The following is a 16,823-nucleotide window of genomic DNA, read 5'->3' on the forward strand; positions in this document are numbered from 1 at the left end:
TTTCGCAGACTTTGTTCTTTGCAATCTAGTTCTCCATTTGGTTATAATGAACTTCTTGGGATAAGGACGATACGGTTGGAGCATTTTTGGTAAATTATGGAGTTTTACCTTGTGCGCTTAATGAGTATACAACATAGTATCAGTTTTAGGCTTTTTCCCTGTTTCCTTTTCAGAAGCTTTTCACAGACTCCTTATGGACGAAAGGATGATTTTGCAAATAGACAGATTTGCTGAATTAAGTTTAAATCTTAAAACTCTTATTTCCAGGATGTGCAAATTGCTTCTAAGAAAGACGGTATTTACAAAGACAAACATAATGCTCCCATCTATATGAATCCTATCAAGAATTGACAAAACTGACTATTCATCACTGAGGATAAGCATATGTACTCCCAATGCTAAAACGTCACTATACTATATACATGATGAACATAAGTCGATTCATCGCTGAGATGCTCCAATCCTCCCCGAAGCTATGGAACATGTAATTTATGATCATGACATAACCTATGTACATCTCAAAAACAAACAGGTTCCAGATTTTGATATTATTAAACAAATTTTTACACAGCCTTCAGCAGCGGAAGAATAACACGATGCACCATAGTCTGGACCGAATCCCTGTACTCAGCCTACTGCTCCACTTTCCTGTTCTTCTGTACCAACAGATTGCTCCACTAAGCTGCCAAGAAACAAATAATTCATGAATTAGTACGAAAGACGGCTCAAAACAATTGGGACAATCTTGCTGAACTTGACAGTGCCTGGGTGATTTAGAACCAGGTTTATTAACATAGCTTGCGGATGAAATCGGGTCGTGCTGAACGGAAATTATGTTGTATGGAACTGCAGTTGGGATATGAGATCCATGGATACTTGAGACAAGGCTAGTCCTCGATTATATCCCTGCAACATGACATATATCATATGATCTTTGATTCTTAGAAATTACCAGTAGAAACGGTTAGAGAAGGTGAACGACAACAAGAGGACGTGAATTGTTGTTTGATAAGTTTAAGTATTTTTGCCCTGTTTTTACGGAATTAGATTGCGGAATTAAAATTTAAACTTGATGCGAAAAATAAGAAAGAGATAACATTATTTTACGTAAAAACCTTCTAGGCCTAAATAGAAGGAAAAACCAACCCCCCGGGATTTTAAATTCTTCTCTACTAATGTTTTAGGCAATTAGTTACAATTACATAAAACAAATAAACACAACTATGGCTTCACTCGAAACTTCTTTCTTCTCCCCTAGACTTCCCCAAGTCTAGTTACAACAATTCTCTCAAAAATCATTTACAAAGGTCAAATTCCTAATGACAAAATTAATGAGTTGTACAAGAAAATATTTTAAGTTAATTGACAATTTTTGGAGCAAAATTATTTCTTGTTAATTTTTCAATCTCACGTATGGACACTCCTCATAAAAAAAACCGGTTGAAAAAATTAACTCCTTTTATACAGGAGCTTACGTAGCTTCATGAAGAAAAGTAACTACCCACTACATCCTTAATCCGATGTGGGATGGTCTTTACTAGAGGTGTGCAATGGGCCGTGGGCATATCGGGCCTTAGGGCCCGACCCTTTATTAGACACGCTTTTAACGGGTCAGGCCTTAAATGGGACGAACTTTTAAAGGTTCAACTTCTACTATATACAGAGCGCGCTAAAAACGGGCTTTTAGCGGTTCCTAAATACGCCTTCCTATTTTTATTACTAGTATTTTACCAACAATATAGCATTTTCGTTTTTAGTGTATATATATACATGGAAGATTTATCCACAATTTGTTATTGTAATCATTCCCATGACTATTACTATCACTCCTCCTCGTTTTTTATTGTATGTTCCAGTTTGAAATATTTTTGTTATTTCTTCATTTTGATTTCATTATTATTTTGTGCACAACTGTTGAACTACTACTCTTAAACAGTTTCGGATTTGATTTTTTCCAAATAATTATCATTTCCAAATCATTAAGATAAACGGGTCGGATCGGGTCGCTGTGGGCTATCAAGACCGGCCCATTTACAGCTCGTTTCTTGTTTTACAAGATCCGGCCCGATTCACATTGAACCCGACCCGGCCCGTATGTTAGAAATAATAATTAGTTTTTCCTCCTTTATACTAGTATATATTTCCCCCTCCCCTTTATCAAAAATGTAATTTTTGTATCCTGGTATCAATTCAAAAAAATAAGCATTCTTTTTTTTCTTCTTCTTCTCCTTCCCTTCCTTCTCTGATGTTTCTGATTTTTTCTTCAAACCAAAATCAACATGGTATCAGAGCCATAGATCCGCTCTCTCAGATCTGATTCTCATACATGCATCATCCCTAATTTTTCTTCTGTTTCTTCTTTTGCTTCGATCTGATTTTGCTTCTCACAATGATAAATCAAGATTCTCCTTCTCAAGATTCTAATTCGAGTTCTCTTAATCATTCAGATCATCTCTTCCTTCATCCTGCAGATCATCCTGGACTATTGTTAGTTTCAAAACCCTTTAATGGTTCGAATTTTGGTTCCTGGAAGAAATCAATGTCTATAGCCTTGTCGGCAAAGATTAAACTGATCTTTATCAATTCGAATACTCAGCCTAATATAACTGACTTCAAATATGGTCAATGGAAAAGATGCAATGATATGGTTACATCATGGATATTGAATGTCTTATCTCAAGAAATAGCTGAAAGTGTTCTTTACTCAGATTCAGCCTATAATATCTGGAAAGAACTTGAAGATCGTTATGGTCAAGCAAGTGGTGCCAAACTCTTTCAATTGGAAAAAGAAATTCGATTATCAGGCCAAGGTACGAATGATATTGCTGGTTATTTTACAAAATTGAAGAAAAATTGGGATGAATTGAACATCTTGTCTTCTTTGCCTATCTGTTCTTGCGGTTCTGCACAAGCTATGCAAAAGTTCAACGAAGATCAACGCCTTATTCAATTTCTTATGGGACTCAATAGTGATTACAATCACATTAGGGGAAATATTCTAATGATGAAACCTTTGCCCTCTGTAAGTCAGGCATATGCCCTATTGTCTCAAGAAGAAAAGCAAAGAGAAGTTCAAGCAGCATCAGAATTCATTAATGAATCAGCTTCAATGTATGCATCAAATCACAATCAAAATCAACAGCAAAGAATTCAATATGACCAAAATTACAAACAAAAATTAGATGGCAAAAGAACTGTATGTAACCACTGTAAGAAACCAGGGCACATTGCAAGCAAATGCTACAGACTTGTGGGTTTTCCTAAAGATTTTAAGTTCACTAAAAATAAAAGATTTGCTGGAAATTCTATGAGCAATCAAGATGATGATCCTTCTCAACCTGGAGAACATTACCTTCACAACAATAATCAAGATCGGAATTCTTGTAAACTTAAAAGTCAAAATGATCTTCAAACCCGGAATTATGATAATAATCATCAAAACATATCTCAAGCTCAATTCAATCAACTCATGGCCATGATGAATAACCTACAAACTAGCAATAAGCTCACTGACCATTTTGAAGGATCTTCTTGTCAAGCTTTTACAGCTTCCAATTGTTCAGGTATAAAGGCTTGTTTTCCTCATGTTTCTTCTGGTGATTGTGTTGGTTGTTGTTGTTGGTCAGCTACTGATTGTACTTGGATCATTGATACTGGTGCAAGTGATCATATGTGTCATAATGAAAAGCTTTTTATCCAAACACAAATCCTTCCTAAAGCACATCATGTTACTTTGCCAAATGGTCATGTTGTTAATGTGCATAAGGTTGGTTCTGTGCACATTCATCCCAACATCACCTTGCATAATGTGCTTTATATTCCTCAATTTAAGTATAATCTGCTTTCAATAGGCAAACTTTGCAAAGAACCCTTTTCTTACGCTTTCTTCACTAATTCTAAGTGTTATTTTCAGGGCCCTTCAATGAAGAGGCCTCTACATCTTGGTGATATTCACTCAGGGCTATATTTGCTCCAACATTCTCCTGCTTCTCAAGCTCAAACACATTACGAATCGTCCACATCTGACGCAAATATATGCCACAAAGATCATGCTCAGTCAAACTCAATCTTCTAATCTATTTGATCTTATTCATGTTGATATTTGGGGACCTTATCACACCCCCACTCATGGAGGTTATCATTACTTCCTTACCATAGTTGAGGATTTTAGCAGAGCCATTTGGACTCACCTTCTTAAAACTAAAAGCAATGCTTTCCCTCTCCTTCAAACATTCACTGAAATGATATTCACATAGTTTAACATCAAAATTAAAGTCTTCAGGACTGATAATGCTCTTGAACTAGGATCCAGTAGAGAAGCCACATCCTTCTTTCAATCCAAAGGCATCCTTCATCAAACCAGTGTCAGAGACACTCCTCAACAAAATGGAGTAGTTGAGAGAAAGCATCGCCATCTGCTGGAAACAGCTAGAGCCCTCTATATTCAATCCAAGCTACCTATCATTTTTTGGGGTGATTGCATCCTTACAGCTATATACCTTATCAATAGATTCCCTATGAAAATTCTTCATGACAAGTCACTGATAGATCGTTTTACTACCAAAAATAATTCCTAATTCACCTAACTAGTATAGTTGGGAAAGTAGGGTCGAACCACTGTGGAAGGACAAATAAAGTCACAATTTGAACCAAGTTCACTATTGCTAACGATCAAATGTTGGATTTTTGTTTATCTAAGTAGAACGCAAAAAAAACACGAGATGAATAAAATTCAATAATTAAAAACCTAGGGCTAAAAGGATTCACTATGCATCGATCATGATTCATGAACAACAATTGGGATAGGAATGAATATAGGCGAAGGAAGATGTTGCTCTCGCAAACAAATTCGACAATCAAACAATAAAACAAGCTATCGCGATTAAAGCTTAATTGTTCAAAGAAGGAAATCGTTCACTCAAACTCGCAACTCTCGTTTATAGAATTGAGCGAATAAAACTTGCAAATCGGCCAAACATGCAATCAATCTAAAACCCATCAATTGAATCGCCTAGACAAACCAAATTTAAATCCTAAAATCAAACAAGAATCATGACCTTTTGCATAGTTTCACCAAGCCCTAGAAATAAAACTACTCACTAAGCATATTAAAACTAACAAGAGATTCAACAATTAAATTCATGGAGAAAATCAAATTCAAATTTAATGGAAAAACAAACATTCAAAAATAATAATGATAAACAAGAACAAGAGATTGGAATTGAAACTAATACCTTCAATATAATTAAAATTACAATGTTCAAGTGTTGATTAACAATCCCCCATGACAAGTAATGTGCTAAATCTCTTCAATACCTAGCCCTCAAAACAGAGAAAAAAAACCGTCTTCAAAATTCCCCTCAAAAGCTATTTATATCCTCTTCAAAAGAGATCGGAGGATACGGGAAGTTACTAAAAAAATAACTGCAGTACCCGGCCGGGTATGTGGAAACCCGGGCGGGTGCGAAGCATAACTAAATCTCAAAGGTCAAAAATTTTCTAAGTCCAGGAGTAAACCCGGCCGGGTATGTGGAAACCCGCCCGGGTACGCAGCTGAGCATTTTAATCTTCAATAGAGGCCTGGCCGGGTATGTGGGAACCCACTCGGGTATAAGAGGCTCACCCGGCCGGGTGCGTGTGGCAACTTTTTCTTCCAAATAACATCTTCAAATTCTTCTAAGTATAAAGTGCAAACCCGGTCGGGTATGTGGAAACCCGGCCGGGTATGAGAGGCTCACCCGGCCGGGTATGAGGAAACCCACCCGGGTATGAGACCTGGTCAGCACAAAAATGACCTTTGAGTAGCTTATGACCTTCCAACTTGCAAATCTCGCTCCAAGAGTCGATTCCTAGCATAATTAGAGCTTTGTACCTACAAAATAGATAAGAAACAAACACTCCAACCAGGCATAAAAACCAATAGAAAATTGAGCAAAATACGCGAGAAATGCTATGAAAATACAATGGGGGCATGGTAGAAAATAATATATAAAATACACACATCAAACTCCCCCGAGCCGAACCTTTGCTTGTCCTCAAGCAAACAAGACAAGGTTCTAAGAATAAAAGTGTGCTTCACCCTATAAAAGCAACATCGCAAAACGCTTGTGATCACATTCTCTCAATCAAAGCATTCAAATAGTTCAATACCAATCCAAGAGTAAAATATCATACAAGCGAATTCAAGCCTTATCACCAAGAAATAACGAGGAATCAAGAAAAGAGTTCTCACGGGTGACACTCCTCTATCTGTGGCGAGTATAAAATGTACTCGATCGCTCTCCGCCCACAAATATGCAAAAGATGTGCATATGAATCAATTTTTGTAGCCTAAAATGCTAATAAGGCACCCTCCCATCTCAACAACACTCATGTGTTTAAAGGGGAAATAATATCACTCGACCTATCGAAGTCGACTCGAAATGCAACACATACTCTCAGATCTTGGCAAGGTATTAAATCGAGGAAGCACATATAACTGCATGATTATCAAGAAGGTCTTTATTGGGCTTGTAATGGGGTTTGGGTCAAAGGTAGGATTCAATTTGAAAATATGCGAGCTAAAAGTCTATTTTGGGGGAGCATAATCTAAAAAGTAACGTAGCCAAAAAATGAGGCGAAAACAACTCCAAATAACTTCAACTCATAACTACCGAACCAACCCAACTAATGGAAAGCACCGTCATATCATCATCAAATTATAAGAGATTTACAACTTACAAAGGCGAAAATGTACAATAAAATAAAAGATGTGAGACAAATTTTTCTTTCTTTCTTTCTTCTTTTTTTTTTTTTTTTTTTTTTTATTGAAACTACATAAATATGAATAATGAAAAGATGGTAACATATGACAAACCAAGAGGATTTTTCTCCCTTTTTTTTTTTTTTTTTTTTTTTTCTTTTTTTTTTTTTGATTGGATGAATATGAACAATGAAGAAGATAAGCACACTCCAACAACGAGGAAATAATCAACCTAACTCAAGTACCCCATGCAACTAAATGTGAGCCAAAAGACAGAATATATATCGCCTACTAACCGATCAAATGCTCCCCCAAGCTAGACTTGGGTTGATAAAATAGGGTCAAAAAGGTTTACAATGTGGTTAGTTATGAAAGAAAATGTAGGGCTTAAAATAAAGGATCAAATGGCAAATAAAATAAAGAATCAAATGGCAAATAATGTCTTTGAAAACAATGTTACATGGCTTCTAGCAAATGAGGGCATTCTATCATGCTCATCACGCAATTACATAGCTAACAAGACCAGTACCAAGCCAAAATGGAGATCAGTGATACACCAGGAACTAATCACTCAAGAAGGAAATAGTGAGATAGAAATCAAAGTCCAAACCCTTACAAGGTAAACTCTTCCTTGTTCCAAACAATAGATAATAATGCTCAAAAACACAAGTTTCAATAATACAAATGAATCGGAAAAAGAACCCAAAAGTCTACAATGACCAGTCTCCGCAATCACAAGTGTTAAAAATTTCAACCATAGGGCACAGGGAAACATACTTTGTCAAAAAGATCCAAAGGCGCATCAAGGGAGAAAGAAATACATTACAACTAAGAAAGCAATACAATATTTTTGGTCACATGTAAACTCCCACTCCTAATGAGTGGTACAAACCATGCAACAATCCTAAGAAAGCAATAAAAATACTCAAAGCTAAATTATGAAAAGAGTTGGGAAGATCTCACCAATTAACTTCCTAATGCAAGCTGAAGTACAGAAAATCGTCACGTTATCCAAAGTGTGACTTGCAAAAGAACCTGCAAAAAGGAGAGAAGCAACCAACTCCGACCAAAAAAAACTACACTAAAAGCAGTAGAATATATACAAGAGAGTGTTCAAAGCAACAATCAAGATCCCCCCCAAGCTAAATCAAGCACTGTCCTCAGAGTTTGAGAGGGAGGCAAGAGCCCACTAACCCATGGCACTCCCGGTTTTTTTTTTTTTTTTTTTTTTTTTTTTTTTTTTTTTTTTTAATAATTGATGTGAACTCTGAAATCGGGTTACCTCCCGACAAGTGCTGGTTTTTAAGGTCTCGCACGACCCTTTTGTTCGACCAACTTAAGAGGATGAAGAAGGATGAAGGTGGATAACTTCCATCGTTCCAACAACATTTCCTTCATGGTAAAGCTTTAAACGTTGTCCATTGACCTTGAAAACATCACCTTTTTCATTTTTCAATTCCACGGAGCCGAACTTATGCACATTAGTAACCAAAAAAGGACCAGACCATCTAGACTTTAGCTTTCCGGGAAAGAACTTGAGTCGAGAATTGAACAATAACACCTTATCTCCCTTTGCAAACTCTCTTGGGAGGATCTTCTTATCATGCCATTTCTTAGTTTTCTCCTTGTAAATCCGAGCACTGTCATAGGCGGACAATCGAAACTCATCTAACTCATTAAGTTGAAGAAGCCTCTTCTCCCCTGCTAACTTGTTATCCATGTTAAGCTCGCGAATTGCCCAATGAGCTTTGTACTCTAACTCGACGGGAAGATGACAGGATTTTCAGTACACAAGCCGGTATGGGGAGGTGCCAATAGGTGTTTTGAAAGCTGTTCTGTAGGCCCAAAGCGTGTTATCAAGCTTCATACTCCAATCTTTCCTAGACTTTGCAACCACCTTTTCTAGTATAGATTTGATCTCGCGGTTGGAAATCTCAACTTGACCGCTTGTTTGGGGATGATATGCAAGTCCAGTACGATGATAAACTTCATACTTCTTGAGAAGAGAATCTAACTTTCGTTCATGAAAATGCGAACCACCATCACTAATGAGAGCTCTAGGAACCCCAAATCTCGGAAATATGACCTTGCTTAGAAGCCGGATGACCACTTTAGAATCATTGGTGGGAGATGCGATTGCTTCGACCCACTTAGAGACATAGTCGACAGCGACCAAAATGTAGCAATTCCCATTAGAAGATGGAAAAGGTCCCATATAATCGACACCCCAAACGTCAAAAATTTCGACCTCAAGAATACCAGTTTGGGGCATCTCATGCCGCCTCGAAATGTTGCCGGTCCTCTGGCAAGAATCACATGACATAACAAAAGACTGAGCATCCTTGAACATCGTGGGCCAAAAGAAACCAGACTCATTCAGCTTGCGAACGGTTTTATCTGGCCCATGATGTCCCCCATAGGGTGAGCTGTGGCAGCGCTGGAGGATCCCATGGACCTCCCACTCAGGAATGCACCTGCGATAAATTCCATCTGCACACTCACGGAAAAGAAAAGGATCATCCCAAAAATAATATCTAACATCATGCAAGAACCTTTTCTTTTGTTGGTAGGACAAATCAGGAGGCAAAATGCCGCCTACCACATAGTTAGCATAATCTGCAAACCACGGACCCTGTGATGTGACTGCAAACAACTGATCATCAGGAAAAGAATCATCAATAGAGGAGGAGATCTTACCATCATCATACCTGATTCTAGACAGGTGGTCTGCAACTACATTCTCTGCTCCTTTCTTATCACGAATCTCAATATCAAACTCCTGAAGTAAGAGAATCCACCTAATAAGCCTTGGTTTGGCTTCCTTCTTAGCAAGAAGGTACTTTAAAGCTGCATGGTCAGTATACACAATAACCTTGGAACCAAGAAGATATGATCTAAATTTTTCTAAGGCATAAATAACAGCTAAAAGTTCCTTCTCTGTGGTGGCGTAGTTGACCTGAGCCTCATCCAAAGTCTTGCTAGCATAATAAATGGCATGCAAGACCTTGTCCTTTCTTTGCCCGAGCACAGCTCCAACCGCAAAATCACTTGCATCGCACATAATCTCGAATGGGAGTTCCCAATCGGGAGGGCGAATGATGGGTGCGGTTATGAGAGCTTGCTTTATCCTGTTAAAAGACTCAGCACATTCCTCAGTAAAGTCAAAAGGTGCATCTTTAAGAAGAAGTTGGGTTAGTGGTTTAGCAATTTTAGAAAAATCTTGAATAAAGCGGCGGTAAAACCCCGCATGACCAAGAAAACTCCTTACCCCTTTCACATTGACTGGTGGTGGTAATTGCTCAATCACCTGTACCTTGGCTCGATCTACCTGTATGCCCTTATCAGAAATAATGTGGCCAAGAACCACACCCTCAGTCACCATAAAGTGACACTTCTCCCAATTTAAAACCAAATTACATTCTTCACATCTTTTCAAAACTTTAGTGAGATTAGCCAAACAAGATTCAAAAGAACTACCATATACACTAAAGTCATCCATAAAAACTTCCATGATAGACTCTATGAAATGAGAAAAAATGCTCATCATGCAACGCTGAAATGTAGCTGGTGCATTACATAACCCAAATGGCATTCTACGATATGCAAAAGTACCATAAGGACAAGTGAATGTTGTCTTCTCTTGGTCATCAGGATGAATGGGAATTTGGAAGAATCCAGAATAACCATCCAAATAACAAAAATATCTATGACAAGCTAACCTTTCAAGCATTTGATCAATGAAGGGGAGAGGGAAATGATCCTTATGAGTAGCTAAATTCAGTCTCCTGTAATCAATGCACATGCGCCAACCAGTGACAGTTCTAGTGGGAATTAATTCATTTTTATCATTTTTAACAACAGTCATCCCACCTTTTTTTGGAACCACTTGCACAGGACTTACCCACTTAGATGCAGCAATAGGAAAAATAATGCCTGCGTCAAGTAGTTTCAATACCTCACTTTTCACGACTTCTTGCATGTTAGGGTTTAAGCGCCTTTGTGGTTGAATACAAGGCTTGTGATCTTCTTCTAAATGAATCCTATGCATGCAAAAGTCGGGACTAATACCTTTCAAATCATCAACACTATACCCAATGGCCTTCTTATGATTTTTCAGAACATCTAAAAGTTGGGAAAGCTGGGCATCATTGAGTGTAGTGCTGACGATAACAGGATGGAGCTCTTGCTCATCAAGAAAAACATACTTAAGATGGGAAGGGAGAGGTTTTAGTTCGGGCTTCTTTACCTCAACTTTGCATACAGGCCGAACTAACCTCTGCACTCTCTTGCCTTTGTTGTGACTAAGCTCTTCATTACAAAGAGCTTGTTCAATAGCATCAATTTCAGTCTTCCAAATGCTAGCATCACCTGTAGAAGATTCAAGACAAAGAACGGCCTCCAAAGGATCTTTCATAAGAGTTAGGGGCAAGTTATCATGACAAATCACATCAACTACATCAATAGCATAGCATTTTTCCTCAAGCATGGGACCTTTCAAAGCATTGCTCAAATTGAAAGTTATATTGTCATCCCCCACAGAAAGTGTAAGTCTACCATTTTTCACATCAATAACTGCTCCTGCCGTATGAAGGAAAGGTCTTCCTAAAATAATAGGAATTTGTCGATCTTCCTTCATATCAAGAACAACAAAATCAACAGGGATATAAAACTTACCTACCCTAACAGGGACGTCCTCTAAAATACCCAAAGGATATTTAACAGAACGGTCGGCCATTTGTAAAGTAATATTGGTAACTTTTAGATCTCCCATTTTCAGTTTAGAACAGACAGAAAAAGGCATTACACTGACACTAGCTCCTAAATCACATAAAGCTTTATCAATAAACAGTGTCCCAATGTGACAGGGGATGGAGAAACTACCAGGATCTTTCAGTTTTGGAGGGGATTTGTTTTGTAGCAAAGCACTACATTGTTCAGTAAAAGCAACTGTTTCCACCTCACTAAAGGCTCTTTTCCTAGTCAATATGTCCTTCATGAATTTAGCATAAGCAGGCACTTGTGTGATTAATTCAGTAAAAGGAACTGTTACCTGCAAATTCTTAACTACCTCCAAGAACTTACCGAATTGTTTGTCAAGCTTGCTCTTTACTTGGCGGTTGGGAAAAGGAAGTGTGATGGGAGGCACTTGCAATGCCTCTTCTTTTGCTTTCTCTTTCTCGTGCACTGCCTCAGAAGGTGCTTCATCAATAACCACTTCAGGAATGCCCACTTCTTTCGAATTTGACTCTTCATTGTGAGGCATGGGCGGCTCATCATAACTCAACCCGCTCCTTGTAGTGATTGCATTGGCGGTCTCCTTGCCATGTGGTTGAGTGGGTTGGCCGGGCAATGCTCCTGCTTGTCTAGAGGAGCTAGATGCAGCCAATTGAGCAACTTGAGTTTCAAGCATTTTATTGTGAGTACCGAGTTGCTCAAGCTGTTTGGCCATTTGGGCCATCATGTTTTTCAACTCCCCCAATTCGGATTGGGGTTGTTGGTTCTGAAATTGCTGTTGTTGATGGCCTTGAGGAGGCCTTTGGAAACCGGGTGGTCCTTGATTGGGCTGAAATTGCTGATGTTGCCCATATTGTTGTTGTGGTGCTTGTGGTGGAAAGTGTTGCTGTTGAAAATTTAACACATTGTTGCTGCGATATGACAAGTTAGGATGATTCCGAATTCCAGGATAATAGCTATTGTTGTTGAAAAGAGGACGAGCTTGAAAAGCATTAACTTGCTCTGGCACTCCCATAGCTCCATTGGGATTAATAGAACACTCCATTAGAGAATGACCATGCATACCGCAATAATCACAAGCAACTCCACCTTGGCTAGAGGTAGCCATAGCATTGACGGGCATAGATGTACTAGCATTCATGCGCATCCCATCGATTTTCGCATTCAAAGCTGAGATTTGTGATGATAGAAGGGAATAAGTTTCAACTTCATGCTTCCCTTTCCTTGGTGCTTAAGCTGCGCGCCTAGATGAGCTATTCCATTGATTTTCAGCAAGAGTATCCAAGAGTGAAATAGCCTCAGAAGTTTGTTTGTTCATGAAAGAGCCGCCAGCCGCACCATCTACCATCCTCTTAGTCTCATTATCAAGACCATTATAAAAAGATTGCATAAGAAATTCCTTCTCTATACCGTGATGAGGGCACATATATTGGTAATCTTTGAATCTCTCCCACGCATCATGAAAAGTCTCCCCCGCATCTTGTGAGAAACTATAGAGCTTAACTCTGTAGTCATGAGTCTTATAACCGGGATAATACTTCACTAGGAAAGCATCAGACAATTGCGCCCAAGTAGTAATGGTGTTTGGAAGAGAGTTATACCAACGTTGAGCCTTGCCTGCCAAAGAGAAACGAAAGAGGTACAAGTAGAGCTCGTCGTCAGTCATCCCAGTAATCTTTTGTAGAGAACAGTTGTTCCTCGAGTGGGTTAGCAAAAGCAAACACTAAATTCAAAAAGTAAAATTGTTGACCGTCCCCGGCAACGGCGCCAAATTTTGATAGATCGTTTTACTACCAAAAATAATTCCTAATTCACCTAACTAGTATAGTTGGGAAAGTAGGGTCGAACCACTGTGGAAGGACAAATAAAGTCACAATTTGAACCAAGTTCACTATTGCTAACGATCAAATGTTGGATTTTTGTTTATCTAAGTAGAACGCAAAAAAAACACGAGATGAATAAAATTCAATAATTAAAAACCTAGGGCTAAAAGGATTCACTATGCATCGATCATGATTCATGAACAACAATTGGGATAGGAATGACTATAGGCGAAGGAAGATGTTGCTCTCGCAAACAAATTCGACAATCAAACAATAAAACAAGCTATCGCGATTAAAGCTTAATTGTTCAAAGAAGGAAATCGTTCACTCAAACTCGCAACTCTCGTTTATAGAATTGAGCGAATAAAACTTGCAAATCGGCCAAACATGCAATCAATCTAAAACCCATCAATTGAATCGCCTAGACAAACCAAATTTAAATCCTAAAATCAAACAAGAATCATGACCTTTTGCATAGTTTCACCAAGCCCTAGAAATAAAACTACTCACTAAGCATATTAAAACTAACAAGAGATTCAACAATTAAATTCATGGAGAAAATCAAATTCAAATTTAATGGAAAAACAAACATTCAAAAATAATAATGATAAACAAGAACAAGAGATTGGAATTGAAACTAATACCTTCAATATAATTAAAATTACAATGTTCAAGTGTTGATTAACAATCCCCCATGACAAGTAATGTGCTAAATCTCTTCAATACCTAGCCCTCAAAACAGAGAAAAAAAACCGTCTTCAAAATTCCCCTCAAAAGCTATTTATATCCTCCTCAAAAGAGATCGGAGGATACGGGAAGTTACTAAAAAAATAACTGCAGTACCCGGCCGGGTATGTGGAAACCCGGGCGGGTGCGAAGCATAACTAAATCTCAAAGGTCAAAAATTTTCTAAGTCCAGGAGTAAACCCGGCCGGGTATGTGGAAACCCGCCCGGGTACGCAGCTGAGCATTTTAATCTTCAATAGAGGCCTGGCCGGGTATGTGGGAACCCACCCGGGTATAAGAGGCTCACCCGGCCGGGTATGTGGAAACCCGGCCGGGTGCGTGTGGCAACTTTTTCTTCCAAATAACATCTTCAAATTCTTCTAAGTATAAAGTGCAAACCCGGTCGGGTATGTGGAAACCCGGCCGGGTATGAGAGGCTCACCCGGCCGGGTATGAGGAAACCCACCCGGGTATGAGACCTGGTCAGCACAAAAATGACCTTTGAGTAGCTTATGACCTTCCAACTTGCAAATCTCGCTCCAAGAGTCGATTCCTAGCATAATTAGAGCTTTGTACCTACAAAATAGATAAGAAACAAACACTCCAACCAGGCATAAAAACCAATAGAAAATTGAGCAAAATACGCGAGAAATGCTATGAAAATACAATGGGGGCATGGTAGAAAATAATATATAAAATACACACATCAGTCACCTTTTGAAATTCTATTTGGTCATCCTCCATCTTATTCACACCTCAGATCCTTTGGTTGCCTATGTTATGCATCCACTCTAAAACAGGGACGTGATAAATTTCAACCAAGAGCTTCACCTTGTATTTTCTTAGGTTATCCTCTAGTAAAAAAGGCTTATAAACTTTATAATCTTGATAATCACAAAATTCAGATATCTAGAGATGTTATTTTTCAAGAAACTTCATTTCCCTCACTAAAACACACAGGTTCTTTTCTTCCTTTTTCTACACAAACACCATTTGATTTTAATTACTCTTCATCAAGTCAGTCCATTCCTCCTATTCCTCCCACCAGTCACTCTTCACCTTCTGCTACAAATACACACTCTTCTTCACCACCTCTTAATCATTCTCCCATTCCTCTTATCAGAAGGTCTGTTAGAACTACACAGCAACCTGTATACTTAAAGGATTATGTTTGCAATCATGTTATCCTAAATTCATCTCCTTCTGATATTGCTTATATTCATGATTGTCCTCACACATTAACCTCATTATTTTCTATTCCAAACCATATCTGTTGTTTCACTACTTCATCTCCCAATCACCAGCTGCTTGATCCTACTAATAATATAAAAGAACCAACAAGTTATGAAGAGGCTGCCATTGTTCCTGCTTGGCAAGAAGCTATGCAACAAGAATTATCTGCACTGGAAGCAAACAACACATGGGAAGAAGTTATATTACCAAAGGGCAAAAGGCCAATTTCCAGCAAATGGGTTTATAAGATCAAAAGACATGCAAATGGAAATGTGGAAAGATACAAAGGTAGATTGGTTATCAAAGGTTGCACTCAAAAGGCTGGAATTGACTATAATGAAACATTCTCTCCAGTAGTGAAGATGACAACCATAAGGAGTCTCATTGCCACAGCAGTTAAAATGCATTGGCCTATGCATCAATTAGACGTTAATAATGCCTTTTTACATGGGGATTTGAATGAAGACATATATATGAAGCCTCCTCCTGGTTTAATTCTTTCTGATCCAACTAAAGTGCTGAAGTTAAAGAAATCTTTATATGGGCTTAAACAAGCATCTAGACAATGACATGCTAAACTATCTACAGCTCTAAAATCAAGGGGTTATATCCAATCCAAGAATGATTATTCCCTCTTCTACAAAACCATGGGCAAAAGTACTATATTTGTAGCAGTTTATGTGGATGACATTTTACTTACTGGAAATCATTTAGAGGAAATGGATGCTTTAAAGACATTCTTGCATTCCAAATTCAAGATCAAAGACCTGGGTTCTTTACATTTCTTTCTTGGTATAGAATTTTTACAAGAACCTCATGGTGTAATCATGACACAGAGAAAATTTGCAGAAGATTTATTAAAAGAATTTGATCAACAGAATGCTACTCCTGCACATTGTCCTTTGGAAAGTAATTTGAAGTTAAGACCTGACTCTGGCACTCCTATTTCAAATCCCAGTCTTTATAGGAAATTGGTTGGTAAATTGAATTACTTAACAAACATAAGACCTGATCTATCTTATGCAGTACAATACTTAAGTCAATTCATGCAAGATCCAAGAGAACCTCACTGGCAAGCAGCACTACATACTTTGAGATATCTGAGCAAAGACCACACTAAAGGAATTCATCTTAATGCTTCCACAGATTTAACCCTTGAAGCCTATTGTGACTCAGATTGGGCTTCCTGTCCCAACACCAGGAAATCAGTCAGTGGTTACTTCATCCTTTTAGGTGGTAGTCCCATTTCATGGAAGAGTAAAAAGCAAGCCATGATCTCTTTAAGTTCAGCAGAAGCAGAATATAGATCTATGCGTAGAGTTACAGCAGAGCTTGCTTGGCTTACCAGGTTATTGCATGAATTCACATTACCTACTATTGTTCCTGTTCCTCTCAAATGTGACAGCCAAGCTGCTATCTACATTGCCAAGAATCCCGTCTATCACGAGCGCACAAAGCACATTGATATTGATTGTCACTTTGTTAGAGAGAAGCTGCAAGATGGTCTAATTAGTTTGCAGTATGTGCCCACTAAACACCAATTAGCTGATGTCTTCACCAAGAGC

General features: G+C 38.3%; 2 protein-coding genes and 1 non-coding gene across 3 annotated transcripts; 2 read left to right on the forward strand and 1 right to left on the reverse strand.

Moving 5' to 3' along the window:
• Positions 1-2,389: 2,389 nt before the first annotated feature.
• LOC130818430 (uncharacterized) lies at positions 2,390-4,075 on the forward strand. Its single transcript, XM_057684600.1, has one exon. The coding sequence runs from the start codon at positions 2,390-2,392 to the stop codon at positions 4,073-4,075; it is 1,686 nt and encodes a 561-aa protein (XP_057540583.1).
• A 6,872-nt stretch (positions 4,076-10,947) lies between these two features.
• LOC130818431 (uncharacterized) lies at positions 10,948-12,623 on the reverse strand. Its single transcript, XM_057684601.1, has 2 exons — positions 11,033-12,623; positions 10,948-10,988 (listed from the first exon to the last, which is right to left on the reverse strand). The coding sequence occupies exons 1-2, from the start codon at positions 12,621-12,623 to the stop codon at positions 10,948-10,950; spliced, it is 1,632 nt and encodes a 543-aa protein (XP_057540584.1).
• A 259-nt stretch (positions 12,624-12,882) lies between these two features.
• Positions 12,883-12,990, forward strand: LOC130819605 (small nucleolar RNA R71). The gene has a single exon (XR_009044644.1). It is a non-coding gene; the product is annotated as a small nucleolar RNA R71 (small nucleolar RNA).
• Positions 12,991-16,823: the final 3,833 nt, after the last annotated feature.

Source organism: Amaranthus tricolor, chromosome 7, assembly GCF_026212465.1.
Source record: "Amaranthus tricolor cultivar Red isolate AtriRed21 chromosome 7, ASM2621246v1, whole genome shotgun sequence".
NCBI classification, from domain to species: domain Eukaryota; kingdom Viridiplantae; phylum Streptophyta; class Magnoliopsida; order Caryophyllales; family Amaranthaceae; genus Amaranthus; species Amaranthus tricolor.

Excerpts from the sequence above, each read along its gene's own strand:
- LOC130818430 (XM_057684600.1), top strand. The coding sequence starts at position 2,390 with ATGATAAATCAAGATTCTCCTTCTCAAGATTCTAATTCGAGTTCTCTT.
- LOC130818431 (XM_057684601.1), bottom strand. The coding sequence starts at position 12,623 with ATGCGCATGAATGCTAGTACATCTATGCCCGTCAATGCTATGGCTACC. Across the intron at positions 10,989-11,032 it reads AGAGCTTAGTCACAACAAAG|GTAAAGAAGCCCGAACTAAA; the intron begins GCAAGAGAGTGC and ends TGCAAAGTTGAG.